We start from the raw sequence: 20,754 nt of genomic DNA on the forward strand, positions 1-20,754 counted from the left end.
GTTAATGGGGTGCCCGGCGACTTGATCTTCAACCGTCATGGGCTCCGCCAGTAGGACCCCCTCTCCCCCCTCCTCTTCGATGCGGTCATGGACATCCTCCACCTCATGATTGAGAAGGCCGCCGAGTGTGGCTTGCTCACGGACTTGGCAACTAGTGGCGTCCGGCACCGCACATCCATGTATGCCGACGATATGGTCACCTTCATTCGCCCTACGAGGATGGACTTGTTAACCTATGCCGCCATCGTGGAAGACTTTGGGGCAGCACCAGGTCTGTGCACTAACTTGGCCAAGTGTTCCCTCCATCCTATCCGTTGCCAGCCCGAACAAGTGGAGCTAGCGCACTAGATCCTTGGTTGTGAAGTGGCGTCTTTCCCTTTCAAGTATCTGGGCCTGCCGCTTAGTTTGAGGAAGCTAACGGCGCGCAGCTACAGCCTCTGGTGGATAGTGCAGCCAGCCGGTTGCCCCTGTGGTGTGCGAAGCTCCTCAACCGGGGGGGAGGGGGTAGGACCATATTGGTTCAGACCACGCTTAGTGCGATTCAAGTGCATGCCATGATGTCGCTAGATATCCCCCTAGGTTTTGGATGTGCTTCTAAAGATTTGCCGAGCCTTTATGTGGAAAGGGCGGCAGGAGATCAATGGCGGGCATTGCCTTGTTGCGTGGGATAAGGTGGCCTCCCCCAAGTGTTTGGGTGGCTTAGGCCTCCCCAATCTCAAACTTTTGAATCTCGCCCTTCGTTGTAGATGGGTGTTGCTAAAGAGAGTGGATCAAACGAAGGCATGGGCGGGGCTCGACATCCAGTTTCCTAGCTTGTGCACTACGATTTTTGACGCAGCAACTTGCTATACGATCGGCAATGGGGTACGCGCCAGGTTTTGGACCGATCGTTGGCTCAATGGGGACAATGTGGTGGACATTGCGCCAAACGTGGTATAGTTGGTCTCCCGGAGGTGAGCCAACTCACGCTCGGTCAAGGATAGTCTAACTGGGTTGTGGTTGAGGAATGTAGGGCCGGATTTGGGGAGTGACGCCCTTGTGGAGTTCTTCCTCCTATGGTAAAGGCTTGCGGTCATTTCCCTCGTGCCAGATCAGGAAGATGTGTTGGTGTGGCGATGGTCCGGAGACGGCCAATACTTTTCCAAGTCGGCCTATGAAGCCTTCTTTGCGGGCGCGGTCAAGGCCCCCGTCTCGGAGGAGATTTGGCGCTCGAGGGCACCCTACAGCTGCAAGTTCTTTGCGTGGCTCGTCTCGAAGAACCGCTGCTGAACGGCGGACCGCCTTCACCGTCGGAGTTTGCCTTGCCCGGCGACCTGTCCCCTCTGCGACACCTGCTCCTTGGGTGTGTGGTGGCGACGGAGATGTGGGCTTGGGCCCTGAGGTGGTGGGACAAGCTAGATTGGCTCCTAGATAGAGGCGCAGAGCTTCTTGAGTGTTGGATGTCTCAGATTTGCCCCGCGGAGCATAGGCGAGACACGTGGACAACTATCATCCTCATCTTCTGGTGCATCTGGAGGCACCGTAATGACGTGGTCTTCAATGGAGTGTCGCCCTCGCAGCGGTTCATTAGGGAGAACATCAATGCGGAGTACGATAGATGGCACCTGGCCGAGCTGTTTCGCGGCACTTTTTCTCTTTTCCTGATTCACTAGATCTACCGTGGCAGGCGGGAGAGTAGACTTCGGGGGAAGCTGCCACCTCCTCGTTAGCGGCACAAACTTTGCCTCTCGAAAAAAAACATAACTAACATAGGCACGTCAAACTAGCAGGTATCGATCAAGAAAGGATCAGGCAATACCAGCAGCTTTAGAAGTTTGGCCCTCCTTCTCCATGGCAGCAGATGCTCCATGCTCCACCAGTGCGTCCTCGACTGCTGCCGCAAAATCGCAGTCAAGACGGAAAAGGGCGTGCAAGGCTGCGATAGCAATATCAGGCAGCTTCCCTTGAAACATGTGGACAAATTTCGCGATCGCCGCTTCGGTGATGGATTCGGTCTCGTTAATGATGCCCAGGCGCTGACATAGTACCTTTTCTGCAAGCTGGGTAACCGGCATGCCACCCTTCTTGGCCTTGAGTTGAGCCTGGGGCTTGATCTTTGCACAGGGAACCCAACGAAGCTGGATACGCCCGTAAACGTCTTCCTTCTGCTCTTGGGCCGCCGTGGCACCATCGAGCTTGGTGCCTGTAGTAGTGGACTGGAGGCTGAGCTGGGACGAAAAGCTGCGTCGATGTCAAGGCGTTGCCAGTAGCAGTGTCCACTGCAGTCGCGGTCGCGGGCACTGGGACGTGGACAGGGGTTGATGGTGAGCCGCAGCGTCGAGGCGATGGGCGAGTGTTGCGGGGATGCGAGCAGCGGCGATGTAGGCGTTGGTGCTCAGGGGATGTCTCGGGCTCGGACCTGCAGGCGGGGCGAGCCAGGCCTATCTTCAGGTACAGGTTGCAGCAGACTTGCGTGCGGAGGGAAAGCACTCACGGTCGTCTTCTCCTGGCTTGGGATGAACAGCCTCGCTGACATAGGGCCACTGGTTGGCAGAGGAGGCAACATGTTCGGTCCAGGAGAGAGCTGGGCGCCAAGGCATGCATGGCAGCGAGAACCATGGCGTCGCGTGCGACGACATGAACACTGCACCTTCTTGGTGCCGGTCGGGGCGCCGGGCAAGGGCGCGAGGAAAGGAGGGAGGAGACCTGCCTCGTCCCAAAAATTAACACGGCGTTTGCCTTGACAATAATAGGATTCACTGAGTTCTGACACGACCATAGGAATATCACAACTTCTGCCACTGCAACATCTCAGCTCAAGGGCCGCATAAATTTTGAGAAACGTCTCCATTTATCTGCTCTTCAAGAGAGTGGTTGCAAATACTGCATTCCTTAGTACTCCCAATTGCTTTTTACCCATGGATTAGTTGTGGTGGTTAACTTGAGTAGGTTATCCATTGTTAAGTTGTTTCATACGTACAGAACACCCTGCTGAGTACTCTCTCCGATTCATAACAAGTACCGTAGTTTTAGTTCAAATTGAACTAAAAACGATCTAAAACAACAACATTTATTGTGAATCGGAGGGAGACTTTTGGTAACTGGAACTGAATCTGTATTATACATTTGGTAACTGGAACTGAATCTGTGACCAAGTAAGAGAAAAGCTCAAAAAGTTTATTTCTCAAACAGAAGCTTAGAAACTAATTAAGGATTACTGTATCATCAAACTCTGCTGTGCTATTATAGTGAAAAACTCTCGTTGCAGGAACGAACACAAGCTTATTGGAGATCGAGCTGGTTGGTTTTCACGGCGTCGATGAACGAACAGAGCCTAGCATCCTAATCGCGCTCTGGCCGATTCTGGCAGGTTCGGCAGTAGCTCCGGCTCTCGTAGCACCTATCGCACAGGTGGGCTGTGCGCTTCGATGGCCGATAGCAGTCCTCGCACGGCACCACAGAGGCGCCGCTGCTGCTGGCGCTGGCGATGGTGCTGCGGAGCCTGGTGTCCTGTGCCAGCGGCATCTGGCCAAAAGCGCAAAACAGTGAAACCATATGCTGAAGAACTACAGTAGCATGTTCTGAACGTAGTGAAGCAATGGTTTCAGATGAGAAAGCTACCATGTTTGTGCTTCTCGATCGGGCCACAGATACCACCGCTTGAGGAACATGATCCTTCTTCTTGCGCAGTTTATTGGCTTTGTCGGCAACCGTCACTTGAGAAAGCTTCATCGGGATAACCTTCTCCTTCTTCGTCGACAGATAAGGCTTGTCCCGCTTCTTCTTATCGCCCTCCGCAGGGGCAGCCAAAGGCCGAGCCGCGTCCTGAGACTAGCAATGAAGCAAGACAGAGTGACAGACAGATCAGAGAAAGGATCGATCAGGAGATCAGGGAGGGCGAGCTAAGCATGCATTCTGAAACTCACTCTTGTGATGCGGCCAATCGGCGGCTGTGGCGATGCTTGTGCGCTTCTCCGCGCGCGCTCCGCCGCGGCTCTCTGGAAGTAAAAGCAAGAGGAATCGGACTAGGGCGTCGAGACTGAGATAGCAAGGGGAACGTCGACGCGACGTACGCCTTCATTGGTGTTAGAAACAATTTACCTTGTAGGGGGAGCATCGCTCCCGGCAGGTTCGGCAGTCGCGCCGGCTCCGGTAGCACCTTAGACAGAGGTGCGCTACGCGCTGCGACGGCAGGACGAAGCAGTCCTCGCAAGGCTGCACACCGGCGTGGCTGCTGGTGCTGCTGCTGTCGCGGGCCCCTGCCGTCTGTCCAAAAGCGCAAAACAGTGAAACCGCAGGAAGATTGAAGAAGAAGAAGAAGAAGAATCAAGCGCGCGCGTTGCAATGGTTGGAAACGTACCATGTTCCTGCTTCCCGATCCGGTTCGGGCCATGATCATTGGCGGAGGGGTCTTCGTGGCCACAGCACCAGCCGCCGCCTTCTTCAGCGCCGCCGCCGTTGCTGCCGCTGCTGCCGTCACCGCAGAATGCTGCAGCTGCGAGGGCTTCTTGGGCTTCTTAGCTTCCTTGTCGTCAAGGAAGACGACGGACGACCGCCTCTTCCTGCCTGAATTGCCGTGCTCCTCCGCAGCCACAGGCTGGACCGCGCCCTGGGACGAGCAATAACGAAACAGGAGTACAGGACAAGTGAGAGAACGTCGTGGGCGAGCTAAGGATTGGTGGCAGCAGAAGCTCTCACCCTGGTAACGGGGCCGCGGGGCGGCGTCGGTGCCGGTGCTTCAGTGTTCCTCCCCGTGCGCGCCGCCAAGGAATAGTCCGCCTGGCGGTCCCCTCGGGCACGCGTGCCGGGTGAGGCCATGTTCTTTGACGGCGGTGTCTTGGCCGCCACAGCACCACCGGCCGCTGCACGAGGCGCCAGCCGCGGGGACGGGTTCACGCTCGCCTTCTTTAGTGCTGCCGCCGTTGCTGCCGCTGCTTCCGTCACCGCAGAAGGCTGCAGCTGCGGGGGCTTCTCAGGCTTCGTAGGTGCCGCGGCCGCCGCCATAGCTGCGGGTGACCGCCTCTTGCTCGAACTCCCTGAGGTTCCCTCCTCCGCCGCAGCCACTCGCCCGGCCGCGCCCTGGGACCGAAACAACGGAACAGGACAAGTACGTGAGAGAACGTGGTAGGCAACCTAGCTAAGGATTGGTGGGAGAAGAAGCTCACCCTCGTAGCGGGGCGGCTGGGCGGCGTCGGTGCCGGTGCTTGAGCGCGCCGCCCCGTGCGCGCCGCCAAGGAAGGATCCGCCTGGCGGTCCGCTCCGGCACGCGTGCCGGCTAACGCGTCGCGCGCGGCCGTCGTCGACGTCGCCGGCCTCCGGGTCCCGGCAGGCAGCTTGGCCTTGTCCTTCCCCGTGGTCTCCTCTCCCTTCTTCGACCCCGCCATGGCCGTTCGTGCTTGCTCTTCGATCCGCGCTTAGTTTGTGTGGAGGGTGGTGAAAGGGGAGGAGGAGGAAGAAGACCGGAGACGGGAGACCGGAGGAAGGAGGAGAATGATCGGGGTTTATAGGAAGAGGAAGCCGGGAGGGGCGAGGTCGACCGGGCGTCCACGTGGACAAAATTACCATTCTACTCTATCCCTGACAGGTGGTCCCTCTCGGCGATTCAAGACTTTTAACTGCTGGTAACATTTCGGTTGGTTGCGTTCGGCCGCGCGCGAGGTGAAAAGTTCGTTACGGCCGCGGGGCCCACCTGGCGCCAGCCTGGCGATTTCACAGCACGCCGGCCGGCCTCGAAGCGCATCGAGCCAGCCACCGGAAGAGAGAGAGAGCGAGCGAGAGAAGCTTCTGGAACTTCGTCTACGCGCCGCCACCGCCATAGCCGTGCAACAGGCCGGCCATGGTTTTGCTGGTTGATGTACGTGTGCGTCCCAGTTAACACGAGTTATTAACGAAGCGAAATACACTGCACTGCTTTGCATTATCAAACAGCAAAAACAAAAATAAAAAATGGTACGAGGAGACAGAGAACATTGTAGGAGTACTATCTTAGACAAGACGCCAGCATGTTCACGCTCATCCAAAAAGAGAGGAGTAGCCACGAGTAATTACAACAGAAGCTACTGTATTAAAAGTTTAAAACACAAGGTTTCAAGATGGCCGTGCATTACGTGAACCGAACCTCGGATCGAATGGAAGGGACATGACGGCATGTTGACCGTGTTTTCATCGATGAGGTGAAGCGGGGCTTTCATCCGCCTCCCCTAACTCTAGTGTCGGATGTATCGGAGCCGTTGTGTGTATGGTTGATGCTGAACACGGCGACGACTGCGGAAGCTGTTTTCTTCTTGGAGGTGTGTTCATGGCCTTCACCATGCCTTACATCTCCTCGGTTGCCGGGAAAAACCCTAGGTACGGTTTGGGTTAGGTGGTGGTGGCATCACAGTGTCGTTATCTTCTTGAAGATGGCCTCTATGGGTGAGGCCGATGAAGCAATGAGAGACTAGGGTGATGTGATGTGCTGCCGGTGTTGGCCGCTCTAGGCTTCCAGGGTGCAATGTACAACATGGTGAATGCATCTTGGTTGGTGTTTTCCCCAAGTCCGGATGCTCCGGTGCTCGCCCTAAACGAAGTTGAAGGGTCATAGTTGGGGTCCGTCGAAACCCATATCCAGCGCATGTATACATTATGTGTACGTCGCGTAAGAAGAAGAAAAAAGGTCGCATGACCGGTTAACAATCTCATCCACCTAAGTACCGCCCCACATCGTGCATGCCTTGTTTTGAAACTGTAGGTACGTATAAAAAAAGGTACAACACAACACAACACAGGCTATCCTACGATTTTGCCCCCACTTACAAACATGTATGGAAAGATCTCCACCGTTTTTATGTTTGATGCTCTCAGTTTTTTTTTCCAGGGGAGGACCTGCTTTCTTCTCACCGAATCCTCTAAACGCGTGAGTTTTGCGGGTGTCTTGCTTGGTTCTTGACACGGTCTTGAAACCATGTGTTCCTTCTCGCCGTTCGTGGTTAAATGTTGGGCACCGCGGGTCGTTTATCATCCTGTTTATGAAGGATGCGTTGTTTGCCACTTGTATATGATCGATACAATACACCTCAAAGAGAAAATAACATGGCTTGTGTGTAGCAGCCGATGGTGCCAGGCAGCTATGATCTGTGGCATGTGAATGCCATTTCGTTCATGTTTCTTATTCCATTTTGGCATTCATGTTCAAAGCCTAGAAGCAGTCTTCGCTCCTAGCAACTAGCCCGTGCTGTCATATACTACCTCAGTTCCTATTTAATCAACGTGATCAGAACTGTTTTTTTCAAGAAAGCTAGCCTAAAGAGACACCCACTCGCAGAACGGAGGGAGTAGAAGCTTACGTTATTATATTCCAGCTCTGCGCCATTGTTCGGCCCTTTTGTTACTGACATTGTGAATTATTACTTCACTGAAAATTCCATTGCTAAAGGTAAAGTATAACAAGAGATCCGCCACACTGGATAGAATGCCACTCACGGATCAAGGTGCTAGCCGCTGATATCTTGACACAACTAAATTATCAGAAACAACTATAGTTAATGAATTGGGGGATATCAGATTGAAGAGTAGCACCAAGAGTGACTCAGAACTCAGCGTATGTACATCTTTTGGTTGTGCCAATGCACTCTGAAACTCGTCAACTTTTTTCACATGCAAACACCGCCTGGATAGCGTGTATTACAGATACATCACGAGAACCAGAAAACAAAGGAAGAAAAAGTTGCATAGCGTTACAATAAGTGAACAAATGCTGAAGTCAGTTTGAACAACAGCGAAGCAAATCACTGGACATACATTCTTGGCTATGTCCTGCTAAAATGTTAACAGAGTCATAGGCATACATTATTATTTAACTTGAACCATGGGTAGTTTGTGGGAGGGGGGCGGGGAGGGGGGCAGATGCCCCCTCCCCTATATTACGATTTTACCCCCGCTTACGAACATGTATGGAAAGATCTCCACCGTTATTGTGTTTGATGCTTCTAGATTTTTTCCAGGGGAGGAGGACCTGCTTTCTTCTCGCCGAATCCTCGAAACGCATGAGGGAAGGTACATTGGTCGAGTTTCGCTGATGTTTTGCTTGGTTCTTGACACGGTCTTGAAACCATGTATTCCTTCTCGCCATTCGTGGTTAAATTGTTGGGCAATGCAGGTCCTTTATCATCGGGTTTATGAAGGATGTGTTGTTTGCCACTCACCCATGTATCGTGTTGGGTGCGTAAAGTTGTTGTTTCTTGTATATGATCAATACAATAGACCGCCAATAGAAAAAATGGGGGCTGTGTGTATGTAGCAGAGCAAACCCTGCTCCATGCATGCAGGCAACTAGGGACTTGGCGCTCCCGCCCGTGAGTCGGTGTAGGCAGCAATAGATTTGAGTTGAGTCGAGAAAGCTGCCTCTGTTTTCACGCCGATGGTGCCAGGCAGCTATGGTCTGTGGCATGTCAACGCCATTTCGTGCATGTTTCTTATTCCATTTTGGCATTCATGTTGGAATCCTGGAAGCAGTCTTCGCTCCTAACAACTAACACGTACTGTCATATAGAAGCTTACGTTATTCTATTCTACTATTGTCACTGAAATTGTGAATATTACTTCACTGAAAATTCCATCGCTAAAGGTAAAGTATAACAGGAGATCTACCACGTACACTGGATAGAATGTCACTGATCAAGGTGCTAACTGCTAGCCGGTGATACCTTGACACAACTAAATTATAGAAACAACTATGGGCGCGTTTGATAGCCTGCATCTCCCTTGGCTCGCATGGGGGGAGCAATTTTCGGTCCGTTTGGCACCCACTGCGTTGTTGCATGAACCGGTTTTTAAAGCACTCCCGGGACAGGCCCTGGAGGAACGCCCGGAATGGCAGTTTCTCCGGGGCGACCCGTTGCGGACAGAAGCCTGCACGCGTGAAGGGAGGCGGAGACGTCGTGTCCCTTCGGGAACACGCGCCATAATTAGGCTCACCGCTCCCCTCTCCTTCCTCACAGTCACGACAGCACTCTCACCTCCCCCAAACTGTCACATCACCCGGCGGTTCCCTTCCCGCCGACCAATCCGCCGCACGGAGGACCACCGCTACCGGAGGAGGAGACGTCGGCGACCAGGACCTCGACATCGTCCGCAACCAGGTCTGCAGTCCTCGTCGGGATCTCGTCTTCGCCCGAGACCTCGACCTCGTCCTCGGCCGAAAGAATGGCGGTAACGACCTCTCCTTCTCACCTTCCTACTAGTTCTGTTCAAACATGCCGTTCTGGGGCATTTCTGACGACATGCACAGTAGATCTGCTAGAGTTTCCGTTAGGATAGCGGTCGGATTGACGATGGTGTTTGTCCCCATTTCTTGCAGTTCTTGTCCAGTTCTTGCATTTCACGGTCACGATTTGTTAGATCTGTTACTATAGTGTCGGATTGCGGTAGATCCTTCGTAGATCGGGATTTGGATTGGTGAAACTGGTAGATTTTATTGTGCATGCAAAGAGGGGAAGGGTTTTTTGTGCTCGGGTTTAGCTTGTTGAGATTGATGTGCGGAATCAGTCGCGGTAGTTTGTTGTAGATTGTGTAATTAGTTGTACATTGTGTAGTTTCAGATTGAACTAGGCCGATGATTGTAACCGGTAATCGTAGTGTGAGGACATGATTGATCAGAACCTACGTGTTCATTCTATGAGGCCTATGCATCTTGCTTTCCATGTTTATGTACTGCATTAGCCAATGATTCAACAATGGCACACTGAAAGGCAAGGTGGTGCCCTCAAACTTAGTTGTGTGTGCCATATGACTTGCACACTAGACATAGTTTGCGGACAGTCCCTTTGCCTGCCTTGTGATCCTACATATGAGGCCTCCTTTTTGTTTGTGTACTGCATTGGCCAATGATTCAACAATGGCACACTGGAAGGCAAGGTGCTGCGTTCAAACTTAGTCGTGTGTGCCATATGACTTGCACACTAGACTTAGTTTGCGGGCAGTCCCTTTGCCTGTCGTGTGATCCTACATATATGAGGCCTCGTTTTGGTTTGTCTAGTGCATTGGCCAATGATTTAACACTGGCACATTGGAAGGCAAGGTGCTGCCCTCAAACTTAGTCGTGGGTGTGTGATATCTTGCACACTAGACTTAGTTTGAGGGCAGTCCCTTGAGCTGCCGTGTGATTCAATGTATGAGGCATCACATGTTTACATCTATATACTTGTGAGCAGGCACACCTCTAATGCCATGTGTTCTTCTCGCAGACTGAGAAGCTCAAGCTTGGGTCACCTCAGACCCCCGACGAGGGACCGTCGAAGAAGCGAAGGGCGGCTAAAGCCGGCCACTTCTAGCCGTACGTTGCGCCGGACCAGTTCCCGGGCATCGTCTTCAAGCCTACCTTCGAGCGGCTACGGATCCCTCGTGATTTCGTCAGGTGGTTCGGAGAAGTCCCTTCGAACATCGTCGTCACCACCAACACATGCTGCTACTGGAGGATGACTACGGTGAGAGAAGGCGATGACGTGTACATCGACCAGGGGTGGGCGGCCTTCTTCGTCGCTCATCAGCTGCAGATAGGCCAGTTCCTCGTCTTCAAGGTGTCCACCTTCCAGTTCAATGTGGTCATCTTCGACTACACCTGCACTAGGGTGATGACCATGTGCGATTACCATGGCGACGCGACGAGGTGTGTAGTCTTCCAAAGCCATGTTTGAAGCTCCTGATCTGTGTTGTTGTTCCACTCGTCTGTTCAACTATGTGTGTCCTGAGCTATGTTCGTCTTGTGTCCTGAACTATGATCCTCCTGTGTGCTGAACTATGAAGGTGTTTGAACTTTTATCACTGCTTTACTTTGTCTGAACTCTAAACTGTGTTCTTCCTTGTGATGTTCATCACTGGCAACCTCACCACCGAAGGTAAGAGGTAAGAGCATCTCTAACAGAGCCCGTAAAAACGCGAACCGAAAAACCCGAGTTCAGTGCACCGAACTCGTGTTTACGGGCCGGAAAATGGCAGGCGCAGAACAGAGCCCGTAACGCTGTTCTGCGCCTGCGGGTTCCGAACCCGTAAAAGCAGGGTTTTTCATATGCAACACATATAACAATGTATCTTAATTAATCAAATAATCATCCAAATTATTAAAACACATAAATAATTGTCTGAACCAAATTATTACAACAGTTCTGGGAAAATTGAACAAATGTAAAATGTCTCAACCAAATTACAACAACTTCGGGACAATGCACAAATGTCTCAACAATGATACATGTGACAAGCAAATGAATGGAATGGTAGGATCAAAGGCGACGGCCATGTCGCTGCCAGTGGTGCATCTTCAGATCATAGACGAGCTGGGCATGGGTAGTGGAATTCTCAATCTGCTGATGTGCCTCAAGGAAAGCTTCAATGCGATCCGGATTGCGTTGGGGTTCCACTCGGGTGCCAACATTGTCATAGAAGCAGGGCAAGCTCAAGTCTCTTTCATCCTCGATGATCATTTTGTGAAGAATCACACAACATGTCATGATGTTGACAAGGGTTTTCTTGTCCCAAAATCTGGTTGGGCCACGAACAATGGCAAACCTTGCTTGCAAAACACCAAAAGCTCTCTCAATGTCCTTGCGAGCTGATTCTTGGGCCTTGGCAAATTCAGCTTCTATTCTATCTTGGGGATCCTTGACAGACTTAACAAAAGTTACCCAATCCGGATAGATGCCATCGGCTAGGTAATAGCCCATTGTATACTTATTGTTCATGACCTTGTAGTTGCAAGTGGGTGCTTCCCCATTTGCTAATTTAGCAAACAAAGGAGACCTTTGCAGGACGTTGATGTCATTGAGTGTCCCCGGCAAACCAAAAAAAAACAGTGCCAAATCCACAAATATTGTGATGCTACGTCCTCAAGGACAATGGTTGCATCTTTGCTCTTGCCACAGTACTGTCCATGCCATGCTTTGGACAATTCTTCCATGTCCAATGCATACAATCGAGAATACCAAGCATTCCAGGCCAACCTCTTTTCTCATTTATCTGCATCAACCGTTTGGTGTCATCCTCGTTGGGAGCTCGGAGATACGTAGGCCCGTACAACTTGATAATCATGCGAGCAAACCTGCGGACTGACTCTGTGGTAGTATCTTCGCCAATTCGAAGATACTCGTCGGTGTAATCCGCAGGGATGCCATATGCAATTACCCTCATGGCAGCAGAGATCTTTTGCAAAGCGCTGAAACCCATCACCCCGACGGCATTCCTACGTTGCTTGAAGTAATTCGAATGCAATCCGCAGTCTTTGACGATTCGGACGAACAAGCTACGCCGCATGCGATACCTCCTACGGAACAGATGGGCAGGATAGGTAGGTACCTCGGCGAAGTAGTCCTCCATCAGCTGCTCGTGGCCGAGGAGGCGATTCCGCTGGATGTGGTTCCGGCCGAACACGGAACCGCGCCTCCGATTCAGCAGCTTCGCGCGGTCCTCCAGGTCCTTGACGGCGAGGAGGAGCATGGTGGCCTCCAAGTCGTCGTCCTGGAGCAGCTCGTCGAGGTCGGAATCGTCGGAGCTCGACGAATCCGACAGATCGAAATCGTCACCCGAGCTCATCCTCGATTCCGACGGAGCGGCAGCGGCGGCGGTGGGGGCAGCAGCCGGAGTTGGGCGAGGAACAGCGGACGGGGTGCGGGGCGACCGTCGCTACCTCCGGGTTGCGGGGCTCGGGCGAATTGGGCGGGGCGGCGGCGGCGGAGTGTGGTGGCGGCTCGGGGAGCGTGGGGGAAGGAGCGAGCGAGCGGTTGCGTCAGCTGAACCTTCAGCGCGCCCTAGATAGGGATCGAGCGTTCGGTTCGCTCGATCGACCCCTACAAATACAGGCCGTTTTGAGTTTTCGGTCTCGGCCCGAAAAAAGTTTTTCGGTTTTGGCCCTTTTACGGTCACTGATCGGCGCCGTTTTTTCGCCCCGAACCCGTAAAACAGCGGTTATTTTTCGGTTTTGGCCCGTTTACGGGCTCTGTTAGAGTTGCTCTAAGCAGAACCAGTTTCTAGATTGCAACCAAACAACAGCGGCGCCGTTCTAGACTGCTACGGGACCTAAAAACCAATCTACCAAACGGCCAAGGCCCATATCTCCACGGGGCCGAAAATACTCTATGCAGGCCACCAAATAACGAGGTTTTTATGGCCCATGACCCGTCCGGAACGAGATGTGGATTTCTTCCCACTGGCTCAGTGGTGCAGGAATTGAATGCAGGCAACCAAACGCGCCCTATAGTTCAGAATGAATTGGGGGATATCAGATTGAAGAGTAGCACCAAGAGTGACTCAGAACTCAGCGTATGTACATCTTTTGGTTGTGCCAATTGAGAACCAGAAAACAAACAAAGAAAAAGTTGCATAGCGTTACAATAAGTGAACAAATGCTGAAGTCAGTTTGAACAACAGCGAAGCAAATCACTGGACATACATTCTTGGCTATGTCCTGCTAAAATGATAACAGAATCAGGAGGCAGATATTATCCAGCAAGAGGTAAACATATGGATAAGCTGCTGAATTTGAAGATAAGACGTGTTGGTGTTTACCACAATAAGTTGGCGCATATAACGCACAGACAATGGGGTCAGTCTCAGTCATCATCCTCGTCGTCTTGGTTGTGTGAGTGGTTTATTTTTTGAGCACGATACATATCCGCAACCTGGGAATTTGGATAGTCCCCCGCATCAAAATCTAAACCACATATGTATCATAAGAAGACCAGTAACAGAAACCTTACTTGCTCAGACGTGGTTGCATGTTCTGGGTTTTTATCCTCACGCACCCGCAACAAACGAGGAAACCTTAGAGAGATGCCCTGGTTTCAATTTATACGTTAGCCTCCTATACTTGGCATATAACTTATGAATGGGGGAATGAGGAGACCAAATAGCATTACCAACCTTATTTGGGTCAACTATACCATTAGCAGCACGATGAACAGGACTTATGCTCAAATCAGCAGCTTTGACCTCCCACACCTGACGACAAGCAAAACATAATGAGATTTACAAACCCAGACAAGTATGAACCTACAATTGAACTATTGTAACCCCTTAGGCCTCGTTCGGCAGCCGTGTATTCCAGAGTTTCATGCAGAGTGTTTTGGGTGGATGAGGTGTTTTCACTAAGGATTGGTGTATGTGGAGGTGTAACTAACCAGCACAATCATCTGCCGATCCGCCGCAGATCCACCCTGGTCGGGAGGAAAATAAAAATATAGCCTAAATCGATCGCTAATCTGGCGGAGCACAGAGAAATCCATGTAACAGGAAAAACGCGAGGTGGGTGGAGTGTTTTTTATGCCGGTCAACCCGACGAGTATTTCAGCGAACATCACGTGATTGACGGAGCTCCACCCGTCCAGTGCCGAATGTATGGAGTGTTTTAGGGTGTTACGGAGTGTTCGCCTGTGAAATTACACCAGAAAACTCTAAAAAACCGGCCTGCCGAACGAGGCCTTAAGGTGTGGGTGTAAATAGCCAACAATTTTCAGAGTCAACACCAAATGCATATAAAATGCAAGTAGATGCTAGTTTTCACCTTAAACTAATTGTTTCCACTGCACATGAACTGACACAGCAACAAAAACGATTACGCGACTTCAAATAACTGGGAGTCAACATAATGAAGAAATAAGTTTTCTTTCAATGTTGTTACCAGCTAATTTACCAGCATATTGCCTTAAGAACATGTTCATTCTGATGTTGCTAGATCATTAATGATCACTGGTTTATGTTCATTATTTCAATATTAATCTAAAATACTAGAAAAAGCTAAGATCAATCAAATAGAGTGACAATCAAAAGTGACAAAAGCAGGCAAACAGAAAATATGCAACAAAGTAATAGTAATTAGTCAAGGACTAAAGATTCAATGTGCATATCACCTCTGATGGCTCAAACCACACATCTGGGTTAGTTGTGTCAGCGAACCTATAGTATGCCTGCAAAATGGAATGTGTAACTATCGAACAGCACAACATGGCAGCGTATTAATAAAAGGAAACAATCATGCAACAAGTTGCAGGAATGTATCACCTTGGGGTTATTTATTACTTTACCCCGGAGGCTTGTAGAACATTGTTCCAGTTGTTGCTCAGAAAACCCAGTACCTATTATAAAAACAGATTATGGAGAACTGATTCATACAAACAGATTATGGAGAATTGATTCATCAGTCAAGCAATTTAGGGTTAAGAATATACCTATATTGCAGATTGTTTGGTATTCTTCATTCTGATCGTCATAGCATGCCAGGAGGAATGATCCATATACACCTGGTAAGAAGAAAAAAAATGCCAAGAAGGATCAGATAAATGCACACATAAACTGTCATAATCAACTTTATCTCATGTCCAGTATGCATGCCAATTACCTGTTCGTTTTCCTCTTCCATGAAAGGCAGCAATTGGAACCAAATCTAAAGAGTCTCCAACGCTGGCCAAAAAAGGAATACACCATCAAAGAACATAATATCAGTGCTTATCTTACTAATCAAGTAAGTCTCAACTGAGAAAACTTGTTGACAACCCAAAAGTTCAGAGTAAGGTGTCATGTCGCAATGATGAGACAATAACATTGAGGATAAATACGCTATCTATATCCCATGGTCTAAAGCTATTATCTAGATTTCCATGCTTATGCAGGCAAAATGAAGGATATCAGTATGGCATGAAATATACAAACCTATCCATGTAGTCTTTCTTCAATTTCAACCAATTGTTTGACCGCTTCGCTGGTTCATATGTAGCATCTGTATCCAGTGTCTTGATAATCAACCCTTCACAACTTCAAAATCACTTAAATCTTAGTGGCGGAAAAGATTGGCAAAGAAGGGTGGCGGTTAGCATTGCAACAGTTCCATGCACACTCCCCCACAGATTGTTTCTCCTTACTGAAGTCCTGATAATATGATGCATTGATGCTACAGTTAATTATGTTTATTTGGCCACTTATTTTCACAGATATGCATATATCCAAGGTGCCTTAGATGTCCTCTCACAACAACCAAATGGATCTATTAGATAACAATCGAAGGTGAACTGGAGCAAACAATAGAAGATGTTACAAGTACTTATAAAGAACAAGGGGGCAGAACTCATCACTAGCAGGCACTTAAGCTGGTTAATGGTAAAGTGACAGCTCTAGGAAATCAAATTACCTGGAGTTGACAGATAGGTCAAGAAATTTTTGTATCTCCTCGAGGTCATTTGATGTAATAGCAGTGGCCAGTTGAAAAACTCCTGGTACTTCCTCGAAAGAGTTGTAAAGGTGCTGCCAAGTATTCAAAGCCCAAGGAATAAATACATCTTTCAACAGTCCAGACAGCCAAATGAATTAGTCTTTTTTACGGTGCAACCACGTAAGTACACAACATTTTTATTGTTTATCAATCGGATCAGGAATGGGACTACACCAGTTTTCCGTAGATATACACATAATATTGTTTACTCTCTCTCTCTCTCTCACCAGTTTTCTTTTGTTTCTGTTGGGTTTCATATCTAGCCTACCCCTACTTGCTTGGGAAAAAGGCTTTGATGTTGTTGTTGACTTGTTGTTGCATACATGATTAGGGAATTAATGGCTGGCTCTTCTATAGTAGCTCAAGTAATAAAAATCTGCAATCATAACTTTCTGAGGACATACCTGCATTCCTTCTAAAATTTATAAGAAAAAAAAAACCTTAAAAGGGTACGATACCTCAGAATGAAATTATATGTTATTAAGAGGATTCTCAAAATCTGTACGATACCTCTCGGCGAACTTTGAGTTGTTCCTGGAGAAGAGGTTTCCCGTTGATGTAAAGAATATCAAAGCCAAAAGTACAGACTGTAACTTTGATGTCATTTATAGTAACACCCTTGCGGGCTCTTGTGCTAAGTATCTGAAAGGAGGGAGAAAGATATCAACATCCTTACAAATAGAGGTAACAAGTACATCAAAACTTGGCATAAAAGCAAGGTTGGTATGATGATAACAAGATACATTAGTCTATCTACTGCATATAGCTGAGCATATAACAGGGAAAGCTTGGCATAAAAGCAACTTTCCCTGTTAAGATTAAGAGTAAGCTTACTTTCACAGTGACCACGATACATATAGCTGAGCATACAACAGGGAAAGAATACAAACCTGAAAAGGTAAAATTCTCTTCTTTTCACGGTCATAAGCAACAATTTCACAGTCTAAGACAAATGACTTCACTGTAGGCTTTCGGAATCTGCATTGAGATAAAGAATGTTAATTCTCAGGAATTATAAGTGCAACAGAAAATGCACAATAAGTGCATAGATTAGCTATGTGTTTGTAAACATATCTAGCTTACCAATGCTACCATGTATAGATATGGAGCTTTAAATAATTGGTAGGTGAAATGAGAAGGTAAGTAATACCTGGAAACGGCATCAACAACATCAGGGTACTTCCCAGTGTTCCGTTCAGCATTCCGACTATAAATCTCCACTGTTCCATCCTCCATGCAATGGATCTTCATTCAAAATTTTAGTGTTACTTGGGATTAGCCTGGGCAAAATATATAAATAGTTCATACCCATTAGGCTTGATCGTACCTGGGCGCGTTCACCATCATACTTGTACTCACAAGTGTAGTCACGACCTTGAAACTTGTCAATAATCTCTGAGACCGATTTCGTTGCTTTTGCCAACATAGGGCCAACAGGGACACCTATGGAGAAATTGCATGTTTCCGGAAGTTTCCAGACACCAGCTTCAAGAAGAGTTGGGACAATTTTATCATAGATTGGAAGAACTGAATATGCGTGTTTAATTATTTTTGCAGCCTACAAAGAATAGAGGATACAGAAATATCAGAACTGATCATAACAGTCGGTATCCATGCACGGATTTCATACAACATAAGAATAAAGTGTGAAAAGATGTTGCCGATGCACACAAGATATATAATCCTTCACATGATGCTACAATGAATACTCCCCACTCCGAAGAGAACAATCACAATTCAGAACATCAACTCAGATAAGTTCAGATATAGAATTATTATAGGTTCCAGTTCTTAATAGTGTCAATAATATTTAAGTGGTGAGTAGATGGAGCCATAGAAGGAGGATTGGTGTGTTTGGTTCAAGTTCACCACACAAAACATTTGGCTAGCCAAACTTTTGGTCACGGTTCTGCCATCCCAAGTTTTGGTGATGTTTGCAAGAAAAATGAACTAACAAACTAGATTGGGCAAAGAGGCATGACCAATTCATTGGTAAGGTTGAGTTTGGTCCACAACCAAACATACTTGACTATTTCTTAGCTAGCAAGATTTCGTGATTGTAACAACAGGAATCAAAAATATCGAATTCGGCATGTTGCAAAAACAACTTGTAGAAACTCTTTTGAGTCGTTCAGGTTACTGGTTACATACAAGCCTTAATGAGTAATACTAAATTAGTAAAAGCTGCACTCAAATATGTAATTAACATAAACATGTCAATAGAAGAAATGAGTGCATCAACCTCTTCAAAAGGTGATTGGACTTCTTTCGGTGGAGACCCTTTTTCAGAATATACAGCAGCTTGCGCGAGAGCCATTTGGACAGTTTTTTCTGCCAACCCAATGCGCATCTTTGACTGCAACAAGTGACAGTTCAGAGGTTTTCTAGCAAATAATATTAAGATTCTCAAAGTGCATTTAAGTGGACATTGCGATGTTTACCTGCAGAAGGCGTATAATGTATTGAGGTTCACAGTCCGTTGCAGCAACAAGGAGTCCTTTGATATGATTTCTTTTCTTATCTTGACTATCTTTACCAGATTCCTGAAAAATTATGATTTCTTAGTGGTTTCTGAGGTGACACCGAATTCTGGAACAAGATTATCCTCTCTCCAATCTAACTGATTACTACTAAGCATGGATTTATTTTGGATAAATAAGCATTTCAACATTATCGAACCAGTAGAAAAATGAGAAAGGATATAACAACCTTTGCGATTGTCCGAAATGTATCAAGCACGCGTGGTATTGTCAGTGGTTTTGGCTTGTACATCATCTTCTGTGACGACCTGCTTGCTTTGGCCACAAGCCCCAAATCACCCAATTCCTACAATAGCAAAGACAAACAAAGCAATCAAATTATGCCCAAACTCCGTTGCTGTTGCTCAGTGTAGGAGCTATATTTTCCCAGTGTAACGACCTTGAGGTTCTTCTTGACATGCTCCTCCTTGCGGCCATATGCCTCAGAGAGCGCACGGATGATTGACGTATCCCCGATCCCAAGCTCGATCCCTTCATGGGGCGGCGCAATCCGGCTAACCGAGAGGTACACCGTCGCGAGGAGATCCTGAGGCGTCGTGGCAATAATCGTGCGGAACACATTCGACAGGATCTCCGTAATGAGAATCCGGCCCGACTCGTTGGAGATGAGATCGAGCGCCCGGGCCAAGAACAGGAACGGCACGGGCTCGCCCGGCTTCCAGTAGGCGGCGGCCGCGGGATCGAAGTCGCCGCCTTTCTTCTTGAGCTCGAGGGTGGTGTTCGCTTCCTCGGGCTTGGTGGTGGCAGTTGAGGTCTTGGGCTTCTTTGGTGGTGAGGAGGGCCTCTTCTTATCCTCGGATTGGGACGCCTTGGTTGGCGACGGCGACCTCCTCTTGCCGTCAGATTGGGGGACGGGGGCTTGGGCGGAGGGCTTGGGGTCGGATTTGGCCGCTGGGGCTTTGGACCGCTTTGGCGATGGGGGCTTCTCCTCGGCCTCAGATTTCGGGGGCGCGGCTGGCTTTTTGGACCTCTTTGGCGAAGGGGGCTTCTCGTCGGCCTCAGATTTCAGGGGCGCGGCTGGCTTCTTGGACCTCGTGGGCGACGGGGACCTCTTCTTCGCCCCGGGCGCGTCGTTGGCCTTGGCGGGCGACTTGGCCGGGGAAGGCGGCTCGGGCGTCGCGTCGTCGGGCTGGGTGGCGGCCTTGGTCTTCTTGGGGGACGGCGCCCCGGGCCCCCCCTTCTTGGCCTTCCTGGCGGCGTCCCGCGCGTTCCCCATGAGCACATCCGCCACGGAGCGCTTCCCCCCGGCGCCGCCCGAGGACGACATGGGTCCTCCCCCCGCGGCGACCGCGGGCAGCGGCGGGACCGCCTCCGCCCTCCTCGGGCTCGCGGGCGGCCTCTTGTCGACGGATTTGGCGGTGGCGGCGGTGGAGCGGCGGCGAGGGGAGGCGGAGGAGTAGAGGCGGGGGCGGGGGCGGAGGAGCGGCGGCGGCGGCGGCGGCGGGGCGAGAGCGGTGGCTAGGGTTTTAGGCGAGGGGAGCGGGTGGAAGTGGCATCGGAGGAAGTGAAACGGGGTGGAGGTGGTGGCTCGAAGGAGGAACATGAGGTGGACGGGGCGGGGAAGGGTTTTAGAGGTGAGCCGGCCGGGCCTCGCTGTTGGTGCGGGACGAAGGCGCGAGAGGCGATTTTGGTCGGAGAATTTGCCAACTGGGAGAGGCCTCGCTTCAGCAATTTATTTTCTCGTTTCTCTCCCGATTCGTTTCTGTTTATTTGGGAAGATATCCTCGATATAAGATTTCTCAAATGATTTTCTACTCGTTTAAACAGACACTTGTTTCTGTTACATGGGACTCTGGGGTTCTAGTTTATTATAGGAAATATAGAGCTTGGCACTTGATCTAAAAATACCAGAGAGAAAACCAAAAGAAAAAAGGGCCAGGATCTCAAGAGTGCTTGAGCCAATCAAAAAAATATTATAAGTTGAACAATGGCAAAGAGCAACACAACACAAGAAACAACCAAGTCTAATTTTTTTCCCTGTGCATAAACTCATTATCTATACTCCTA

At 49.3% G+C, this 20,754-nt stretch overlaps 2 protein-coding genes across 3 annotated transcripts; both read right to left on the reverse strand.

The window, feature by feature from the left end:
* Positions 1–11,829: 11,829 nt before the first annotated feature.
* Positions 11,830–12,540, reverse strand: LOC127333166 (uncharacterized). Its single transcript, XM_051359500.1, has one exon. The coding sequence runs from the start codon at positions 12,538–12,540 to the stop codon at positions 11,830–11,832; it is 711 nt and encodes a 236-aa protein (XP_051215460.1).
* A 664-nt stretch (positions 12,541–13,204) lies between these two features.
* LOC127301569 (DNA ligase 1) lies at positions 13,205–20,327 on the reverse strand. Of its 2 annotated transcripts, none has more exons than XM_051331847.1 (18): positions 19,127–20,327; positions 18,917–19,033; positions 18,649–18,750; positions 18,450–18,563; positions 17,535–17,765; positions 17,358–17,452; positions 17,098–17,185; positions 16,718–16,849; positions 16,127–16,239; positions 15,652–15,753; positions 15,341–15,402; positions 15,171–15,242; positions 15,004–15,077; positions 14,853–14,909; positions 13,867–13,944; positions 13,704–13,781; positions 13,513–13,625; positions 13,205–13,411 (listed from the first exon to the last, which is right to left on the reverse strand). In XM_051331847.1, exons 1-17 carry the CDS (start codon positions 20,288–20,290, stop codon positions 13,557–13,559), a joined length of 2,748 nt encoding a protein of 915 aa, XP_051187807.1. In that variant the 5' UTR covers positions 20,291–20,327; the 3' UTR covers positions 13,205–13,411; positions 13,513–13,556. The 2 variants fall into 2 exon arrangements, with proteins under 2 accessions (XP_051187807.1, XP_051187802.1); XM_051331842.1 differs by having other exon boundaries at positions 13,205–13,414.
* Positions 20,328–20,754: the final 427 nt, after the last annotated feature.

This window comes from Lolium perenne, chromosome 1 (genome assembly GCF_019359855.2).
Source record: "Lolium perenne isolate Kyuss_39 chromosome 1, Kyuss_2.0, whole genome shotgun sequence".
Lineage (NCBI taxonomy): Eukaryota > Viridiplantae > Streptophyta > Magnoliopsida > Poales > Poaceae > Lolium > Lolium perenne.